General features: G+C 45.6%; 1 protein-coding gene across 1 annotated transcript; it reads right to left on the reverse strand.

Moving 5' to 3' along the window:
• Positions 1-15,458: 15,458 nt before the first annotated feature.
• On the reverse strand, positions 15,459-16,578 carry LOC114060079 (GSK-3-binding protein-like). Its single transcript, XM_027889268.1, has one exon. It carries the CDS (start codon positions 16,105-16,107, stop codon positions 15,502-15,504), a length of 606 nt encoding a protein of 201 aa, XP_027745069.1. The 5' UTR covers positions 16,108-16,578; the 3' UTR covers positions 15,459-15,501.
• Positions 16,579-20,674: the final 4,096 nt, after the last annotated feature.

The following is a 20,674-nucleotide window of genomic DNA, read 5'->3' on the forward strand; positions in this document are numbered from 1 at the left end:
AACACTTTACCTGCCATTTCTTAAGAGACTGGTGTGTAACTTGGGGTGCAAGATACAGGCCAAATGAAGAACAAAGCAGCCCATTTATTAAAAAGTTTCAGCCCACACAGTCTGCTTGCAGGTGGAGTGGGAAAGGATATTACATGGAATAAATGTCATAATCTATCACAAAGCAGGCACAAAGTGATGGAGTGACAACATTTCTAGAGCACCCCACTGCTCATGAGCCATCTCTGGCAAAAAGACTCTTGTCACTACTCTAATATAAATCATAGATGAACTATTTTTACTAACCAATATTTCAAATGGAAAATGTAGTTACAACCAGATGGGAAAAAATAGTAAGAAAGAGCTTCAACACTTGATTCTTTTTCAGACAGCAACTGCAAAAATAGTATGATGGAATGACATTATTTCTCTCTGACTTCAGGTTAAAAAGCAGTCCATGTTCAAGGAGACTGCACCCAAAGTTTCAAACCTGACCTGCTCTCCAAGCCTTAGGCAAGGTGGATCTCCATTCCACGCATGTTCATCAGCTGCAGCTGCTCTGCAGGTTCAATAACAGCCTCGCCAGTGCCTGGTGCAGGCTTCTGACTGTGCAGGTACCTTGGGGGATGGCTGTGCAAGGACCCTGGGTTACAACCACTCTGGGAGCTCACAGGCCATGAGGGCCCTTAGCAGTGCCGCTGGGGCATCACACAACGTCCCTGTGGATGTTGTTCCCCCTGCTCCCTCCCAGGTAGGATCAAAAAAGTATAAGAAGATAAAAATAAATAAATAATGACAATGCAAACCTGGGTGCTGTGGTTAGCTGTACACCACAGGGCAGTAACAGCGTATTTGAGGTCATCACTCAGATCTTCACTCTGTATGGGGAAAACAGTGTTTGGGAGGAGCTGGGGGGTTCTGGCACAGCCACCCCATCTCCACAGGCAGCAGTCTGTGGGGCAGGGCCGAGCTGCCCACCCAGCACACTGTGGCAACTGGGAAAAAAGCGCTTGGAACCAAGCTCTTGGCCACAGTGGGCTTGAAAATAAACTCTGCTTCTAATGTATTGTGCAGGTGATTTTCTCTCCTTCCCAGCTCATTATAAAACCTGTGAGCTGTGACCAACTTTTTGGATGCTACAGGCAAGTAATTCTGCTGTGGAAATGTGTGTCTATGGCATGATAGACCTGGCATTGCTTCCACCAGCTGAGACCATGGCCACAGAGCGTGCTTTCCAGACTGAGAAGATAGAGGCTGGTAGGTAGAAACACAAAAAGGCAGTGTCTTCCAAATCTGTCTCTGTATGTGTTCTGGGATAAATGTATAGCAGCTGAACCAACTGGAGGGAAGGAACTTTCTGGTTTAATTAAATGAGCAGACTTAGCAACCAGATGCTTGAATACACAATAAAGAAGAGCTGCCACTTGTCCAGGAGAAAACTTCAGTGCTGGAGGCTGTTTTGTGGATGGGCCACTTTCTCCTGCTCCTGTCCATGGGAAAACCACTGTTTTGCCTCTTGGCATGTAGGTGACTCGAACTGACATAAGTGGCGATCTGATACACTTGCACGGGAGGGTAAACTGAGCTTCCCTTGATGGCAGACGCTGCCTCTCCCTGCAGCGCACACCAGCATCACCTGACAAATCCCATATGGGTGATGCACAACAACACGCTTTGGGTACTGACAGATTTACAGAAAGCTGCTTAAGGTGGAAGGCAGCTGCACAGCAGCTGTACAAGGCGCCTACACATCCTTATTTTGTTGTGTTTAACTCAACTGAACTAATAAGACGAAAGGCAATTTAAAAGCACCTTGCAGATTACCTTGTCCAAGAGCTTCTTAAAAGCTCATACAATGAAAGTGCATTTGATCTAAAAACACAGTATCAGTCGTGACAGTGTGTAATGGCTGTAATGCTTAACCCAGAAGGAATCAGCTCTTTAAGTGTATCACTTTACAACTGCTGGCACCTGGGAATAGCGTCTGTGTTTCTGGGTCAGTCTCTCAGATCCATTTGTCAGACTAAAAGGAACTGCACCTCTTCTACCTAAAGTGTAACAACGCTCTCTGTGTTGCGCACTCCCGTAAATCTGGTGGCCGCAATGGTGCAACAAAAGTCATGCGGGCGGCTGGTGAGGGAGCTGATGTCTGTGATTTAGTCCATTCTGAAACCAGTCTCAGGCAGCCCAATTCAGTGCAATTTGTGTGCTATTGGAAGTGTTTCTGATGCTGAGTTATTTCTGTTGTTCCAAGCTTGACAGGGCTCACAGTCTCCCTGCCCCACCCTGCAGAGCTTACCTCGGTTCCACTCCCTGGAGATTCCATGATAGCAGAGTCTGAGCAACCCCTGGGCTCAAGGGACCTGAGTTTCACCTTATGTTTTGCCAGCCAAGTGGTCTCACTTCTCTTGGGTTTAGCACAAGATGGCTGATGAGCATTATCTGAAAGCAAGGGAAAGTACAAACAGCTTTTATCTCCATGAAGCCAGGCAGTGTGTCCCCCCACTGACCTGGGGTCGATGGCATCTATCTGTGAGGCTTAAAAGTACCAGCCTCTTATCTATAAAACCTCTTGCAACAGAGGGACCTGAGATATCTTATTTTCTGGCTCTCAAGACAAAGACCGAGGCTTAGGTCAACACCTTAAAGTTTCATTTTGCCAATCAGGAGTTTGCAGGGCTCAGCATGTACCATCACTGGCCAAACAGCCACATTGCAGGACTGCTGTTATCACAAAAGTGAAACCTATTTAAACTGCCATCCTGCTATCGAGTATTCCAGCCCCGGTATGTCCAAGGAGAAGCAGGTAGTCAGTTCAAGGGCTAGAGCTGTTTGCTTGATAAATATTGATGGTGTGGAGCAAGAAGTATTGCAACACTGCAAAAGGTCCTTAAAAATGTTCAGAGGATGAAAATTGCCAGCACTGTTGTGATTTTGAAGCTCAAATAATAAATGATTCAACAACTGTACAGTTACCATGGGGATGAATTCTCATTGAGCCTAAAATTACCAAGCCGCTGACAAGGACCTATTTTTAGTATCAGCAGATGTGTATCTTTAAAAACATCAGCACAGACCTACTACTGTGTGTTTGTGTATGCATGCCTGCTCGCCTGTAATTGAGTTTTCTGATGCTAATAATAAAAGCAAGAATAAGTAAATGTCTGACCGTTGCAATAGACAATGCAGTGATTTAGGCGGGGGGGGGGGGGTACTAAGTAGAAGTTGCAATTAATACCTGGTAAATAAAATGGCCAGATTGCTAGTATGTAACTGAACTAGTAAGCAGAGCCCCATCATTACCATCAGCTAATGTGCTGCAGTAATGGAGTGTCTATTTTTGGTGTCTGTGAGTATCTAATGGGAAGCACTCGTCTGCACTGTCAGAGCCCCACGACACAGGAAAACAGGCTCAAAGCTGACAGGAGCTGCTGGCACAGATCCTGAGTCTCCACACTCAACCACGGAGTTTGTAAGCACTCTCCCTCTACTTCACACTTGAGGGAGGTGCAAGGATAAGCCCCCAAGAAAGCAGACAGATTAGGCGAGGTGTTAATACATCCCCAGCAATGACGTGACGCAGCCGGTATGGTGCCAAGTTGTGGAGTGTCTACTAACCAGGACCAGCTCATCCCACCCGTGCTGACTCACCACAGCAGCAGCAGCGTGCTCCAGTTTAAGAATGGTTAAGGTCCCTGCACCGCTGACTTTGACTCGGTTTGTCTCATTAACTCTAATAGAGTGGGCTGGAGACCTGCCTTTTTTATAGCCTCATTTTGCTGATGGGGAGGCCAGAGGGTGACTATAATGACATCTCATTTGGTGATAAAAGGGTGGGTTTGTTTTTGCCAAACGTGTAGCCGGATAGACATTTCTCTGCTCACCTCTTGGCATGCCAGTGCAGCAAATATACATGCAAACAGAATTTGCTAGCGAACCAGCCTGGCAAAAATCAAAAGCAGTACATTGCAGCCAGGTAGAATAATAGGGCATTACAGGAGACAGTTCAGCAGTTTTGTTTAAAAACCAAACAAGCTCTTCTAGTTTCTGAAAGGCAGGGATGTAGGCAAGGGAGAGGACTGTGGTGGTTCACAGCAGGCAGCAGTCCTCCCCACCTGCGCTGCCATGTGAGGTGCTGGTCACACCTCCCACAGAGAGCTATGGGGGAATAATGGCATTTCAGATAAGAGAGAGAAGAACTAAGGATCAAGAAAAGCCCTTGTGCTGTGACACATTTGAAAAAAAAAAACATCTCTCTGAATAGTCTTCTACCCAGAGCAAATTACGTAAAGAGGCCTGACTACCCATCTTTTTCCATTTTTGATATTTAATTAGGAAGGAATGGTGATTTCCTCAGAACTGACTCTTTGAGATGTGTTGGCCATATACACTCTGCTCTGGGAGTGTACGTGCATCTGTTACAAATGTCCAACCCTGCTAAGAAATACCATAGTGTTCTGCCACCATGAAAAACTCCACACACACTCCCTTTATTTTATTCTAAGTATTAGGTACTATATAGTTTGGACCTTGCTTTGACTCTGAAGAAGCTGTCTCTGTGGAAGCCAGGCAACCAATATTCCAGGTGAGGTCTAGAGATGCTCTCATTCAGAGAGACTGAGCCACAGTACTGAAGATTAAAGTGAGAGCTTCGGGAGATCTGGACAGCTGAACTGCCTGGGCTGGCACTGCCCTCCTAGGATTATGCATGTGGGCTCTCATCTGAATTTCCTAATACCCTTGCCAAAAGAAGAATAGGAGGCTATACAGTGGAGAGCAGAGGTGTACAGGGCACATAGACATGTCTGAGAGGTGGTCTCAGGCTCATGGTGTATCTGAAGTGAAGGATGTGAATTTAATTCTGTAGCAAAGAGAAACTTGCCCTCACATTCAATTTTCAGTTTGAACAATCAAAATTGGAGGGGTTTTGTTGTCCAGGCACAGTGATCTGAAACATCCACACAGGCACTGGCCTAGAACATTTTCTGAGAAGTCACTGGTTCACAGGAAACTGCTTTCTAATACAAAGGGCGTTGTCAGCTCTTGTCAAAACCCAAGGCACTGAGTTTACTGAGACAAGAGCTGCCACTATGAACACGATCTGAAAAGCACAGCGGATGGGGTCCTTTAAATCCAGAAAGGGCTTTTTTATTGGCCTCTTAGGAATAACCCTTACCCTTGAGCACACATGAACATCAAACTGCTTTGTTCCCTCTTGAGTCCAAAGGTATGATCCAGGTGATCCAGGTATGAACCATGGAGGAAAGTAAGAATGACAGCTGCCATCCTTTGTGTCCTTTTTGTCTGACTGTTCCAGTGCTGGAGAAGAAAAGTGCCTGTGTTTGCCTGAGCAGTATCAGCTGAGCCGTAGATGTCCTCCTTTGTTGTAGATTGAATAATTGGTGTCTGGGGAAAAGATGTTATTGCTTCTGAGACCCCACAGATTTCAGCAAGAAACACCAGAATCTAGACAAAGAAGAAACTGGGGAGAATGGTCTTTTCAGCCATAGGACCCTAAATGAAAATAGTACTTAAGATGAATCATGGTGAATGGCAAGAAAGAGCCTTGAAATTACACGCTTGCTAAGGACTACATTCACATAGCCCGGATTCCTTATTCCTAGTTGAGATTTCGGGAAACACTGGGTGAATTCCATGCACTGCATCTGAAGGGAATATTTTGCTGCAGGTGGATGTGCCAACTTTGTGGGATCATAGGATAATTCAGGTTAGAAGGATCTTTCAAGAGATCTCTAATCCAACCACCTGTCCAAAGCAGGGACAGCTCTGAGATCAGCCATGTTATTCAGAGTTTTATCCAGTCTGATAAAACCCACTAAGCATGGAGACTGCAACCTCTGAGCAACCTGTTCCAGTGTCTATCTTCGTGAAGAAGAGGTTTATCCTTGTATGCAGGACGTAAGGATGTGGTAAATTATATAATCAGGTTTGCTGTGCCTCAGAGACATCACCAAAAACAGTGAGCGTTAACAGCTGAGTAACAGCTGTTATTCAAGGGAAGCTGTTGATGCCAGGATCACCCGGGGCCATGAATTTCAGCTGTGAGATATTAGTGACAACTTAAGCGCTGAAGTCTTTGGTACTGACAAAAGTTTTGTCATCATTGCTGAATGTACAGTCAGAAGAGCAGCAAGGCAATAGGTACCACTTGTACTTAATTTCACTCACTGTAACATGGGTTAAAAAGCTGCAGCAGCTAACTAACCTAAACAAAGAAAAAGGCAACTTGAAGAGGAAGGTGTAACTTCTACAGCTCCACTACTTTCAAAATCACAAGGTTTGCAATAACAAAGGAGTCGATAACCACACAGGTTCTGTTTCATGGCCACAGCTGTGGAAATCAGACTTGAGCATCGCTGAACTTCCCCCATTCCCCCACAGAGGCTAAGACTTGTATGTGCACCATTAGACAGAAGATTCAGATCTCATGTGCTGGGGTGTTGAGGAGTACTGATGCAGAAATAAATACGGTCAAGCCCCAGAATTCTGTCTGTCCTGCCATCTGTCCTACAAACCCACAATCCTGGAGTCAATGAGTGACAGGAAAAGGGCAAAACCCTAGCAAGATCCAGGCCAAGAGTGCACCAGTACAGAAGGAAGAGCTGGTCAGTGCTGCCCATGGTCAGTGTCCACATCTCAGCACCCTTTTGTATGTAGTCAGGGATAGCTATTCAAGCTTGTCTTAGTTTTCTTGGCTATGCTACCAATTTTTTCTGATCAAGGAGCTTGTTTTTACCAAGAGTTCTCTAGATGGGTCTCTCTCAGTCTTTCCTCTCATTATGGGGCTCCATAATCTGCTCTCAAAGCTTCAGCAGCCTCCCACTCTAGGAGTTAGTAAGGGGAATTGATGCTTACACACCCTTTGGTGTTTCAGAGTAGGTGCTTTGGTCTAGAGCACCTGAAACATCTGTTTCCCTGGAGTTGTTCACATCCTTGTGCTGGTTCAAATCTCAACTCTGTGCAGAGGTTTTTCTCTTGCTCATCTTCTGTTTCTCTTCCTGGTCAGCTCCAATGTTTCCTGAGGAGTCTCTTTGCATAGAGCCTGACTTCCAGTCCCCCACCCCTCTCTGGAGGCAGCTTTCACAGGCAGCATCCACTCCTCCTGTTTGACTGTCAGTCCTTAACATTACACACAGAAGTCAAGGCAGTCACATCTGACAGGCTGGCCAGGCTCTCTGCTTCTCACAGAGGGAACCTTGCCCCCCTCACCATGCTCATCACCCTCCCCCTGCCCTCTGCAAAAGGCAGCTTTGCATCTGAGCATACAAAGGCCAACTGAGCACAGCAGGTCAGCTCCCCTGGCTCAGAAAGCACTAGAACACCCATACTATCATGCACAGCTATCAAGAAAATCAACTGCAATCCATGACTAAAGCTCCAAAACCTGCCAGTATGGAAGGAATTGCAGCCAAGAGGGACCCAAAGTGCCAGACATCAGGATAAGAACTGCTGGGACTCTTCCACCATGCAGCAGCTGATATGAAGCAGTTGACTGGCATCCAAGATATTGAGCTACCTAGAGCTCAGGTCTTACCCAGTACAACAGTCCCTAGAGTTTTAAAGATTTAATTTTGTTGGAAGTGATTCTCCCCTTCTACTCTGGTCTCATGAGACCCCACCTGAAGTGCTTGTCCAGCTCTGGGCCCCCCAGCATAGGAAGAACATTGATCTGTTGGAACAAGTCCAGAGGAAGGCCATTAAGATGATAGAAGGGCTGGAGCACCTCTCCTGTGAACACAGGCTGAGTGAGTTCAGCCTGGAGAAGAGAAGGTTCCAGGGAGACATGCCTACAAGAAAGCTGGAGAGAGACTTTTGACTGATGTACTGATACTTGCATGTACTGATAAGACAGGGGGGAATGACTTCAAACTGAAAGAGGGCAGGTTTAGATTAGATATCAGGGAGAAATTCTTTACTGTGAGGGTGGGTGGTGAAACACTGGCACAGGTTTCCCAGAGAAGCTGTGGGTGCCCTATCCCTGGAAGTGTTCAAGGCCAGGTTGGATGGGGCTTTGAGCAACCTGATCTAGTGGAAGGTGTCCCTCCCTATGGCAGGGGAGTTGGAAAGGGATGATCTTTAAGGCCCCTTCCAACCCAAACCATTCTATCATTCTATGATGATCACTTATGAAAGATCACCTTTGGAGTCAATCTATTAATCTCCTCTGCTGAGTCACAGGAGCTCAAATAAATTGGACTGGACTACTTGTGAAGCTGAAATTGCCCATGGAAAATCATTGCTCTTATTATTTAATGTTACCATTCAAGTTAACTTCCCCTCTCCAATTTAAAACTTTCTAAAGTTTTCTAAAGGACTTAAAAGTAGTGCCTCCTGAAAAACACAATTTCAAATTCTAAATGTCTCTGTTATACTTAAAGGTGAAGATCAGTTTGTGATATAATTTTGCCAAGCATATACAATCTGAAACTATTAAATGTTGTTTTTTTTTTTCTTCTTTTCTTCCTCGCCCTGAAGGAAGACTTTAGAAGATATGAGAAAAATCTCCACTCTTGTGAATGAGAAAAAAAATTGCAACCATATTTAAAAATACTAAATAATGGAGACTTTTAATAATAGATAAGTTAAAGCCATTGCAATGATAAGGCAGATCTATATCGTGCTGGCTGCAAACTTCAAGTCACTACTGCATGAAGACATCCTTCAAAGAGTTATTCAGCATCAATGTATACACGACAATAAGGATTTTTGTTTTGTTTAGGAAGAAGCAGGTAAACCAAAACTCATTTGAAATTCTATTTCTTTCAATATTTTGGTAGTTCTGACAGGGTCTGATCTGCTTTTACTAAGATAAGACCTGTTCAGGAGCAGCTCTCAAAGCAATGCACACACAGGACATATGCAGTATTGCTCCGAAGATACATTTGCCGTAACTTCTACAATGAGACAAAAAGCACAATGACATTCTTCCACAGTATTTACTATATCCTATTTTTTCCCCAGAAAATTTAATTTTAAATCTAATCAATAGCACATGTCCTTTGTGTAGGGCTATCTCTTATTCTTACTGTCAATAACACATCTGCACATTTGACCCTGTGCACAAGTTCTGTTTCAGTGACTCACATCTGGTTCACGCCTGTGTGTGCACATGCACAGCAGCCAGGATAAGCACGTTTGCTCTTTAGCCCTGAAGCATCTCTGTTTCACTGCAGATTGGGGAACAGGATCAGCACAAACCAAATGTGCCATGAAAGGGTCTCCAGCAAAACAAGGGAAAGGTGAAGAATGGGGTGTGGATCACTTCCAAATCTCTACTGAGGTAGGCAACTTGACTTTCAGAGATCCTTGACATCTGTGGCCTCTCTTTAAAGGAAAAAAGGAAAAAAAAAAAAAAAAGGAGGAGAAGAACAGATCTATACAGATGCAGCAGTGGGAATTTATGTCTTGTTTTCATTAGGCTACCAGTCTCGCACACTCCAGGCTCAATTATTCCTTTTTTATGGGAATTAGATTTCTGTGTCCTGTGACCCAGGATCCAGCCATGGTTCAGGACAGAGTTGAAAGCAGCCTGAAAGGGGAAGTTTGCATCAAGGTGTTGGAGGAAAGCAGTTGTCAAAGCAGCCTGGTGAAAGCTAACAAGAAGAGTAGACCAGCCAGATGGAAAATATAAATGTCTGCTTTTTTACCTTCCAAAATGATGTACAGATGAGCTATCACATTGGGGAGGCATACCTGTGCACTGACTGACAGCTAGGTATTGCCAGAACAGCAATTGCCAGTGCTGCCTGCTAACAACAGGAGAGAATTAGGTATCCCCCTCACTTTCAGTCTTTCAGGAGAAGCTGGGGATGTACAGACACACATTCAGTTCCCTGCTTTAGCACTGCGTGGCTTCCTGTGGAAAACCACTACTCTTTCAAAAATGAAGAGGCATTGCACTGTGAATTTAAGAACATTAATAACCCAAACTTGCACTTTAACTTAGAGCCCATGCTTCTGTAGATTTAAGCCTTGAAACTAGAACAATTTTTGTGATGCAGGTAGAATAAGCCCCAAACTCTTGTGGTAAAATGCATACAGGAGTAAACATTTATTATTAAGTCAGCCAGGATCCATTTTCTCTAATTAAAACATTTGCATTCTGGTGCTGTCTCATCCCATACCACCAAATGGAAAACATATTTCTCTAAGTCAGTGCTGCTCCTGAAAGTGACCCCATTGAGCTGGAAGACTACAACCTCTCTGGACTGTAAAATCACTCAGAGACCACCTTCTGAGGGGGAGCTGATGACACAAGCCCTATAGAGTGCCAGCTTTACAATTGTTGCTGCTATAAAACATGGTTTTGGGCTTGGAATTGAATGTACTAAACTTCTTCATATAACTCAGAAGCTTACAGCCTTTCTTTAGCACCTATTCATGAATGAAGTCCTGCCAAGACAGGGATTACTGGGGGACACAGAGACAAGGTGTTTTTTACAATTTCTTTTGACTGCTGATGTCTTAGTGCCTGCAGTGATGAAGAGCACCCTTAGCTGGCTGTATTACTCTACCAGACACCACCATATTATATAATGGGAAGCAAAAATAATAAAATTTAGATACAGGATATTGCAAAAGGAACTACTAATGCTGCACGCCTCTGAATTTATGGTGCCTGATTTCCTGTAGCTTCCTCTGTCATGAAGTTTACAATGTTTACTAATGTGGCTTGGGCACACTGCAGCCTTCCTCTCTCTATGGGCACCAATTCCTTCTTTTCCAGCAGATGCCTTTTGCCAAGGAAATTGCATAATTGGAGTTCTGCAGCTTTGACAAGGGTGGCTGAGGTTAGTCACATAGCTAGAGCATCATTTCTGGAAGAGGAAAAGCGAACCAAACTAATTGACTCAGGAAATGAATTTGCCGATGTCATTTTTGTGTTCCCCAAAGGCATTTATGGAGTCACTGTAGCACTTTAGGTGGTGTTTTCCAGCTACTTCTAAAAAAACCCAAAAAAGCAAAGAGCCCCATAGAAATAGAAGTTGAAAGGAATTTTTTTGTTAACTTTATCTGTTCCTTTTGTTGCAGCTAGGATTTTGCCTCTGATTTCTGCCCTGCAGTTGTACAAACTGAAGATGAAGGACACTTTTAACTTGCCCTCCAACTAACACACTACAAGGTTTAAAAGAAGTTAGCCAGATCATGGCTACCGAAAAGTGACTGAGCTACAGTATTTGAAGTCAAGTGAAAAGCACATCAAAAGTACCTATCAAAAAGGAACTGAAGAGAATAAAGCTCCTTAATATTTGGGAAAAGCAATATGACATGGACAAAAGATATATAAAAGTGAAAGACTACAACCACAAGCTGAAAATAATGGCCTGGGTAAGGCAGGGAATGCAGGGTGAGGAGAGGAAAATCATTGGGCCAGGGACTAGGAAGGAATGAGGAACGTTTTTTTGGATGGAGGTGAAGATGGAATAACCACAAACACCGGGACTGGCCTTGGCTGACCAGAATTTAAGTTGTGCATTAGCCAGCACACATCCTTCTTTTCCCTTATGCCTTCCATGAGATATGCTTGCTATTTGCTTGAAAGACTTCTTTAAAACTTGATTTTAAGGACTTAGAGCAGAGTCTCTGCTTTCCTGCCTTGTTTATTATGCCAAGTAACATAACAACATATATTCTAGGTGCTGGTACAATACACACTGAGGAGCTAAAAGGGAGACAGGACACACACTCAAATAGCACACAAAAATCATTCTATCTGCCAGACTTCTGGCTAAATTGAGTTACTTTTAAGAGCTCAGGGAACATGGGAGTACAAAGAGCAAGATACAACTATGGTGTGAAGCTGAGTTTTGAGCAAAAAGAGTCAGGAAAACTGACTTGTCCAGTTCTATAGAGAAAACTCAGGAGTTAAGCAGTAACATAGACTACAAATGAAAAAGCTATGCCAGCCTTGTGCCATGCTAGTTCTACATTACAGAGAGGTGCATCGAAAGATAAGGTTGTGAGTCTTCAGTGCATTTGTTTACAAAATTATTTAAAATCAAGTTTGATCTCAAAATATAGCCCCCATAGATATAAGGGAAATAAATATCTTGCCCCAGGCATTGAAACATTACTTGTTACAAAAATCTAAATGGTTTACTTTTGGTTCCACAGCTCATGTGATCCACTGCAAAATCTTGTGTTTTGAACAATTTTTTTTCATCAAAATATGGGGGGGGGGGGAAGTTAAAACCTAGCTAGATGCCTATCATGAAAATATCATTTTATTCCAAATTTAAAGCTGAGGTAAATTACATTTTCACTTACAAATGAAAATAACCTAGGCATACTGTGAAGGCCAAACACATTGGCGTTTTCTTTTAAAAATTTCTTCTCTAGAAACCAACAAGTGATATCTGAGGACCAGCACAGACTACATATAATAAAAAAAACCCATCTCTGAATTACGGATATTTAAACCTTACAAAATTCAACATTTTTTATCCTGTTTAGGAGACAAAGTAGATGATGACTTTTACATCACAGTTCCTTTCTGTTTGTATGCTCACGTGGTGTAGCACAAGGCAAAAAAAGAGAATTTGCAATGAATCAACAGAAACCTTCTAGCAATATTTCAATTGCTCCAACATCTTGTAAAATGTGGCTTCCAAAACTAAAATAAGCTATGTTCAATCCATTCCCATATGAAGAAGTGACATATGCTCTCTTTTGAAGAAGATAAAAACTTATTTGGAAGATGTGACGAGAAAGGCTGCTGGCATGAGCTTAGGATGTTCACGTTTTAAGTGACGAAGACACGTCAGTGAGTTATGCAAATTATCTGAAACAATGCCAAAATTCCTTTTATCAAATCATCACACACTCTACGTAACATTTAGCTTACTATAACCCTTTTCATATATACATCTACCAGCCTTGCACAAAGGAGAAAGTAAAAGCTATTTTAGAAGTAATTTAGGAAGCTTAAAAACCGACCAGTCACAGTGAAATTTATTAGCATCTTTTCTACGCCTCACTTCAACTGCCACTTTATTGAAAAGTGTTATTCTAGTAAAATCCTTAAAAGGAATGTCTCGAGGCTTTCAATGACTACAAAGGACACTTGTAAAGTTAGCTGTTCTCATTAGTATACAGAGGCTAGGATTTGGGGAGGGGAAAGGGAGGGGGGAAGGGGGATGCAAAATCGATGCATAATTATCAGTGGCAAAAAGGTTCAAGTCAAACTTGCCAGCTTTCAGAATTTCAGCTGACCCCCACACATATACTTTCAACCACAGTTGTGTAACAACTCGGGCTTTATCAGTGCTCGGTTTTTAGCTTCTCTCCTTCAGCTCTTTTAGTAATTAAACTATTCATCCCAGGGTTCAAATTCAGCATCAGCACAGCAAATACCCACCTTCCTGAGCATCTAAAGGGCAAATACAAGAATAACCTATTTTTCAGTTGAGGCTGGTGGTTATATCCGAAGCTAAGGTTTTATTTTCTTTGTATTTTCTACTGAACTTTTTTCCCCGAATTAAGAAAGAAGCAAGGAAATTTCAAATAAAAATTCACTGGAGGGACAATCTACCCATTATGCTATTGTGTTATAGGATTAAGAATTAATGGCAGATTTGAATCCTTTAAAAGTTGTGCAAAATGTCACAAAAGCAGTGCAAGTTATGAGAAAAAGGACTTCAGATGCTAGCAATTAAGGAGATTCTAAAATGCATTGAACTTCCTTTGCATTTTACATGCTTTGATATGGAAAAAATCTGCATTATACTTATAAATTAATCAAGATAAAGCTAATAATAACATTACATACTGGTCCTAGAGCATGAGGAATTCAGTGAGACATCATAAAAACCTTCAGCATTAGTTTCTATTAGTAGCTGTGGCAGAGAAAGAAGTCTAAAATATTTTGTGGAATTAATGTATTTGTGAAAGAACTAATCGCAGAAGTAAACATCGCCGTTCAAATTGCTCTCTTGGACAAAGACAAACATCTTCCATTTTCTTTCATGTGGGATTGCTACCTTCTTCAAAGGAGCTTTTACCTCAAATTGAGTGGGGGTTGGGAAATTGTTATGCTCCAGTCTGTCTGATGTGTTCAGTTCTGATCTCGAAGCTCAATGACTCCTAAAAACCCAAGGTAGGATTTTACCAAGGAAGGTATTCAAAAACAGGTATCAGAACTTAACAATGACCAGCATCAAATTATCAAATTCTGGTTTACAGATTTTTAATTGCTGCCTAGACCTACCTCTGCTTTCTTCAATATTCGCCCCCCACCCCCCTCAGAGGAAGAATAAAAAAAGACAACCCAAACAAGCAACCAACACAAGCTATGTTCCTGCCCCAACACAAGATCCCCAATTCTGGTTTCAGAATGATTTGACTTATAAATTCCAGCAGCCACATTCTCGGCTGCTCGAAGGGGCGTCTCATGGCTTACAAATGAACGCTGCTGGCAAACAAAGGGGCTCAGTTGCATCTCTATGCATTAATAGCCGGTGTCCCACTGCATCAGACTATGCGGATTGTTGTGGGGATTTTTTTTTTTCTTGCCTGCAAAATGGAGATCTTACAGCTGAAAGAAGATCAAGGCGGAACGTGCCTCCTGGAGCATCATCCACACAATTTTGTTCTCGTGAACGAGAATTCACTTCACCTTAACAATGAGACACAGACGCGAAAATATAAACAAGACCACGTTTATTCAATACAGACAGGTTAATTAAGACAGTAAGTCCTGCAAATCAGGAACACATTTCAAACGCTCCGGTACGAAGTGCATATATTTAAAATCAACAGCTGCATCTTGTACTTGAGCCATTGCGTTTGTTGGGGAAGGGTGGATTTAGGGTTTTTCTTTTTGGTAGAAAAAACTTGTTTCAGCTACCTTATGCGAACAATGCATCCTCAAGCTCCACTCACTTATTTGTTAAGTCCAGCTGCCTTCCAGCTTTGATATTCACATTTTTTTTTAAAACTGCTTCATACAGTCACAACGAGAAATAATAACAATAAACGTTAAAATAACAATAAAATCCCCCCCCCCAAAAAAAAAAAAACAAAACAAAAAAAAAAATCAGCCCGGGAGAGTAAAGGAAACACCTCCCGCCGGGGTCAGCGAGGATTATTGCAAATGGCTCCTGGGAGACGGAGCAGCTCCGCGGCAGCGGGGACCGGCGGCGGGGGGGTCCGCGGCCCCGGCCGGGCTGCCCCGACGGGGGGGAGGAGGAGGAGCTCCCAGGAAGGCAGAGGAGGGAGGGGGGCATAACAACAGCGCGGGGCCGGCGGCGTGCACGGCCTCCGCCGGCGGGCGAGCTGCGGGGCTCGGCGGGGTCCGCACCGCGGGTGACCTTGGGGCGGGGGGGCTCGGGCACCCTCCTCGTCCCACCGGCACCGGCGGGGGGGCCCCGCCGACGGGACAGACTTACATCCTGACAGAGCCCGCACCGCGCTGCCGCAGCCAGCCCGGCGGGGCCCCGCTGCCGCCAGCGGCCGCGCTCTTCCGCCCCGGTCACCGCCGCTCGGCCCCGCCGGCTACTGCAGGGGCTGCACCGCCGCCGCCGCCGCCTCGCCGTCCGCGCCGCCGCTCCCCGCCGAGGCGCTGCCGCTGGAGGCCGCGGATGCCGCCGCTGCCGCCGCCGCCGCCGCCAGCTGCAGTCGCCGGACGGCTTCTTTGATGAGGTTGCCGGAGAGGATGAGCTGCTGCAGGAGCCGGTGCGGGTCTTCCTCCTCCGCCGGACCGTCGCCCGGCCCCGGCGGCGGCTGCTTCCTCCGTCGGGCGGCGCTCCGCAGCCAGCCGCGGCCGCACAGCTGCTTGGTCACCCGCTGGTGGCCGCTCCGGTCCGGCCGCGGGCTCTCGGCGTGCTGCGGGTGGGCTTGCGGCGGGGCCGGACCCCGCGGCGCCAGCAGCCCGGCCCCGCCGCCGCTGCAGCACCGCGGCGAGTAGGGGGCGGCGCGGTCTCGGGCGCTGCCCGGCCCCAGGTGCTTGGGGGCGCGGGGCGGCGGCGGCGCCCGCTGGGCGCTCAGCTGCAGCACCTCGCCCAGCTTGGCCACCAGCGCGTCCACGTCCTTGGAGCCCGCCTGTCCCACGGCGACCGGGCGCTCCAGCAGCAGGAAGCGCTCGCCCGGGCGGCACGGCATCTCTGCCGGGTCCCCGCCGTGCCGCAGCCGCCGCAGCGGGACCGGGGCCGCCGCCCGCCCGCCGCCCCGCGCGCGCGCGAGCACACGCGGCTCCGGCGTTGCGGTCGCGGCTGGAGCTCGGCCCGCTGGCGTTGGTTTGTAAACAATGGGTGACGCGCGCGCCCGGGCGCCTCCCACTGCGCCGGCCGGGGGGGGAGCGGGGCGGGCGGCCCTCCGGACCAACCGCTCCCGGGCCGCTCCCGGGGCCGGCGCCCCGCGCGGGGAGGGCTCGGCCAACAGCGCGGGGGCGGCTCCCGCCGGTAGGACGAGGCCGCCCCGCAACCGCCGGATACGCCGCTGCCTGTCTCGTCCCCCTCCCCCCCCTCTGCGAGCCGCGTGGACCGGCCCGCTTTCAAACCCCGCACCTCGGGTCTCGGGGGCGGGGCGGCGGTGATTGGCAGGAGGGGGGCGGGGCGGCGGCCCGGCGGAGACTCCCGCACCGGTCTGTCGGAGCGGGGGGGGCCGGGGAGGGCGAGCGGCGTCCGGTGCTCGCGCCGTGCCCGCCCGGCCGGTGCCGCTCCGCTCGCGCTCCGCTCCCGCCGTTAACGGCCCGCGGATTGCCGGTGCGGGCGCGCGCCGGTGCCCCCGCGAGCGCCCGGCGGTTGCGCGCGTGCGGCTCTCCCGCAGCAGCGCGCGCCTGGAAGCGGGAGCCGGCGCTTCCCGGCGGATTGCGACCGTCCCGCACCGGCGTCTGCAGGAGCGGGACGTGGCACTGCGATTCCCGTTGCCCATTGTAGCCTTCCGCAGGATTCCGTGTTGGGATCGCGGCACGTTCGCGCCGCCCGTCTCTGGCCGCTTGGCTCGCGGTCGGCGTTCGCGTTCCCCCTGCTTGGTATGCCCGCCGTGTCCCCGCACGGGGCAGCGCACTGCTTTTGCGATTAATTCCCTGGCATAGCAATTACTTTGGAGTCTTGATTTTCATCACTAGAATTAGCAGACCTGAGGCAACTCTGTGCGGGCGTTCTGTCGGGATTTCTACGAGCCTGCATCACCTGCACCAAGACTCTGTCCTGCCTCTCCCTGTCCTAGTCCCGTTCCTTTCCTTGATTCCATCACCATAACATTTTCTGGGTGTCAGAACTCTAGGGGCATAGTCCAGAACACACTCATTCACATGACAGGGCATGTGGTCGGCTCCACTGGGAGTACCTAGTGAAGTGGAAGTTGCTCATACACGTAACTGCTGTCAGCACTGTGCCCTTGATTAATCAGTAAGCAGTTGGCAAAGGAGAGGGCATGTCCTTTGGTCCGTTTGTCATGTTCACCTGAGCTACTTTCACTTGCTGTACAAAGCAAGAGACCCTGTGCACGTGTTAGTGAACGTGCTTGTAACCTTAACATGTTACTGGTCTCTCCAACCTACCTGTCCGTGTCCATTATTACACTTCCAATCTGGATTTACATGAGCTGGGCATAAAGCATGCTACTTCATTGCATATTATTTATTCATATATATATATTTAAAGTATTGATACATTCTCATTTGTAGCACCTTCTTGGTAACTAGCAATTTAAACTTGGATTGCATTGTTTTGCAGATGAGGAAAAAGTGAGATTTTGTTGCCCCACAGCAAAATATTTTTAAGAAAACATTTTTAGTCCTTAATTATGCAGTACCTATTCAAGTGAAACAAAAGCAGGCCTACATAGATGCAGTGGATGGATCTACTTCAACTCCAAGGGAGATCTATATTCAGATCACTTCTAAGTTGGTAATCTGTCATTCTACACAAACAAAACTGCAATAAACCAGTACAGCTTATTCCAGGCTTTTCTTCTCCCGCAAAAGCAAAATAAGCTATACTAGCAAAAGCTCAGTGCTTCTTGGGATTACATCTACACCTGGGGCTTTCATGAGCCCAGCAATGATAATCGCAAATCGTGCTTCATTGCATCCCTAACCAAGAGCAGCGCTGGGAAAAGCTGGCAGGATAGAGCAGATCAGTGCCACAGATAGGGAGCTCAAAGAGCTGTCATTAGAATCCTGATGTTCTCAGACCTTTTTAAATGCAAAACTTTAGTGATGACTGATTGACAATCGACTGAATATCTGCTGAGGATTTTAGAACTAAACATACTGAAAATGGTTACACAAAATGCTACTGATCAGGATTAATAGATTTACCACCTCAGCAAAGTGAGTGTTGTAGATTTGTGGATCTTCAGAAGAAGGGCGTTTCAGATTATGTCCTCCTAGAGGACTTTAGAATCTCAGCCACTACTTTAGTAATCTATCTGCTTTCTTCACAGTAAGACTGGAAGAGAAGAGAAAAGCGGAAATGCTGGAAAGATGGTATATCTTATGTCAGATCTTAAGTTCTCCCTCAAAGACTTGCTTATGTGAGAAAACTGCATCAAAAAGGGCTCAGTATGAATTTACATCATAATCACATCTGTGGAGTGGATCTCAGCATGTCAGCACACAGAGACCTTTCTGTGATTAAAACCCACTCCATGCCAAGGGCAGGTCTAAGCTGACTGTAGCCACCATTGGATGTTCCCAGCAGAAATCACTGCAGCAGTTTATGAACTGGTAGCTGCTTACTAGTGCCCCTCTGTAGAAATGAGAACTTCAACAGCAGGTTTTGCAACAAAGTGGCTGTCATAGGTGCTCTGATGCAGAGTTCGTGAGCATAAGGGACAAGGTTGGCTGCCAGGTCAGCCCTGAAGAAGCTGGGGCTTCTCCAGTTGTAACCATCACGTCATTTGGCCAAGTCCTGAGTTAGCTACAGCAAGGTATTCTCATTTATATCAGGACAATCACAGCCTGGTTATCATACTTGGTCTTCTACTGCTGGTGATGAATTCTGCAGCACTGCTTTTACTTTAGCAGTTTACCACAATAACTGCAATTAAAAAAAACCCAACCAAACAAAAAAACCCGTAAAGCCCAAAACACTAAGGATAAAGGCAGGTTCTTTTAAAAATAAAAGTATGAAAAGAGTTGCAAAACTGTTGACAAGTTTTTTTCTGACCCCTCACAACATTTTTCTCAGCAGAAATTTGACAATGTGCATTGCTGCTATTCTTTTTTTTTTTTTTTTTTTTTTTTTTTTTTTTTTTTTTTTTTTTTTTTTTTTTTTTTTTTTTTTTTTTTTTTTTTTTTTTTTTTTTTTTTTTTTTTTTGGGGTAAATTTCTGTGGATTGCCTCTTTCACTTCTGGGATTGCCAAAATTTTCATGGCAACTTCTTGTCTAAGTCACTCTATTAAGCAAGACATTACAGTTGCAAACAATAGTTGGTTCCTTTATATGATTATTGTTCCTTTGCACTCTCACTTTATCCATTCAAATGTTTAGAAAACAATCTTGCACATGTTCTAATATGTTATGGAAACCCTGTAACCCAATCAATGTACAAACTATAAAAAATACTTAACCTGTGCAGATGTTTACATTTCAAACCCCTCTGCTGGAGCTGTGTGATCTGTGATCTCAGACTTTGCCATTGTGTATAGAAATAAATCAGGCTGATAAATTTGTGAGAGAGACTATGTAGTGTTGCACAACTGTAAAGTATTTATAGCGTTGTTTACAAAACAGTAAGACAGCTTTGAACTGGGTGAACCCAGTGACTAGGAGGTCCATTCCAGTCCTTCCTTTCTTCAGGCATTTCTCATGCCTTTTATTTTCTACAGAAACTTCTGGCATATTTGTTAAATATGCAGAGCTTCTGTTCATAACAATAGTGTCAATGAAGGATGCTTGTGCAGAGTAAATTAATTTCCTGTGCACAATTCTAATCCAGAATGAGGAAAGGCCAGAACACCATCCAAATAAGACAAGTTTAGATTCCCCAATAATTGTTTTGTAATCTGCATTTGTAATAGATTTCCAAGAACAAAAGACATTCCTTTACAAACAGCTGAGGTTGCTAAGTGACACAAGTGTATTTACTGTGTCATAACTTGCGAAAGCCAAAGACATTAAAACAAGAGAATTAATAAGCAGCAGTGTCATGAATCTTACCTTGACTCCCAGGGTAAATACAAACCTGTTGGCCAACAGCTTTACACAGTTTTGGATGCCACAGGCCTTAATGGAAAAGGGAAACATTAATTGTTTTTAAAAATATAGACATTCATTCCTAAGGAATTCAAATATGCATACTTTGTCCCAATGGATGTTTAGGATTTGTATCTTTTTTGAATTGTTTCTGTTTAACCCCAGTCAATTACCTAAGAATTTGCATGTAGGGATACTGTTTCCTGGCAAGGCTGGGAACTACATTGTCAGTTGTGAGGCTGTTTTTCTTTTTGCTGAAGTTGTCCTCCAGTCTTTTGGGGAAAGCTGAAGGCTCATACCTTCTCCCTTCTCACCTTCTTCAAGAGTCTGACACACCAAACTGCTGTGTTCCATGCAATCAGAACACATGGCCCCTTTGGAGGGAACACAGGAACATTCCTTTGGCCTGATAAGCTGCTCCTTCTCCTCTCCAAATGTGGAGAGGTGGACAATGTGCAGGGATTGCTTCTGAGGAGCACACTGAGCTACCTGTTCATTAGGAGTTGCCGAGCTGCCTTGCACAA

The sequence above is a fragment of the Empidonax traillii genome, unplaced genomic scaffold (assembly GCF_003031625.1).
Source record: "Empidonax traillii isolate 1590-97213 ecotype Southwest subspecies unplaced genomic scaffold, ASM303162v1 scaffold257:size1394852, whole genome shotgun sequence".
Taxonomy (NCBI): domain Eukaryota; kingdom Metazoa; phylum Chordata; class Aves; order Passeriformes; family Tyrannidae; genus Empidonax; species Empidonax traillii.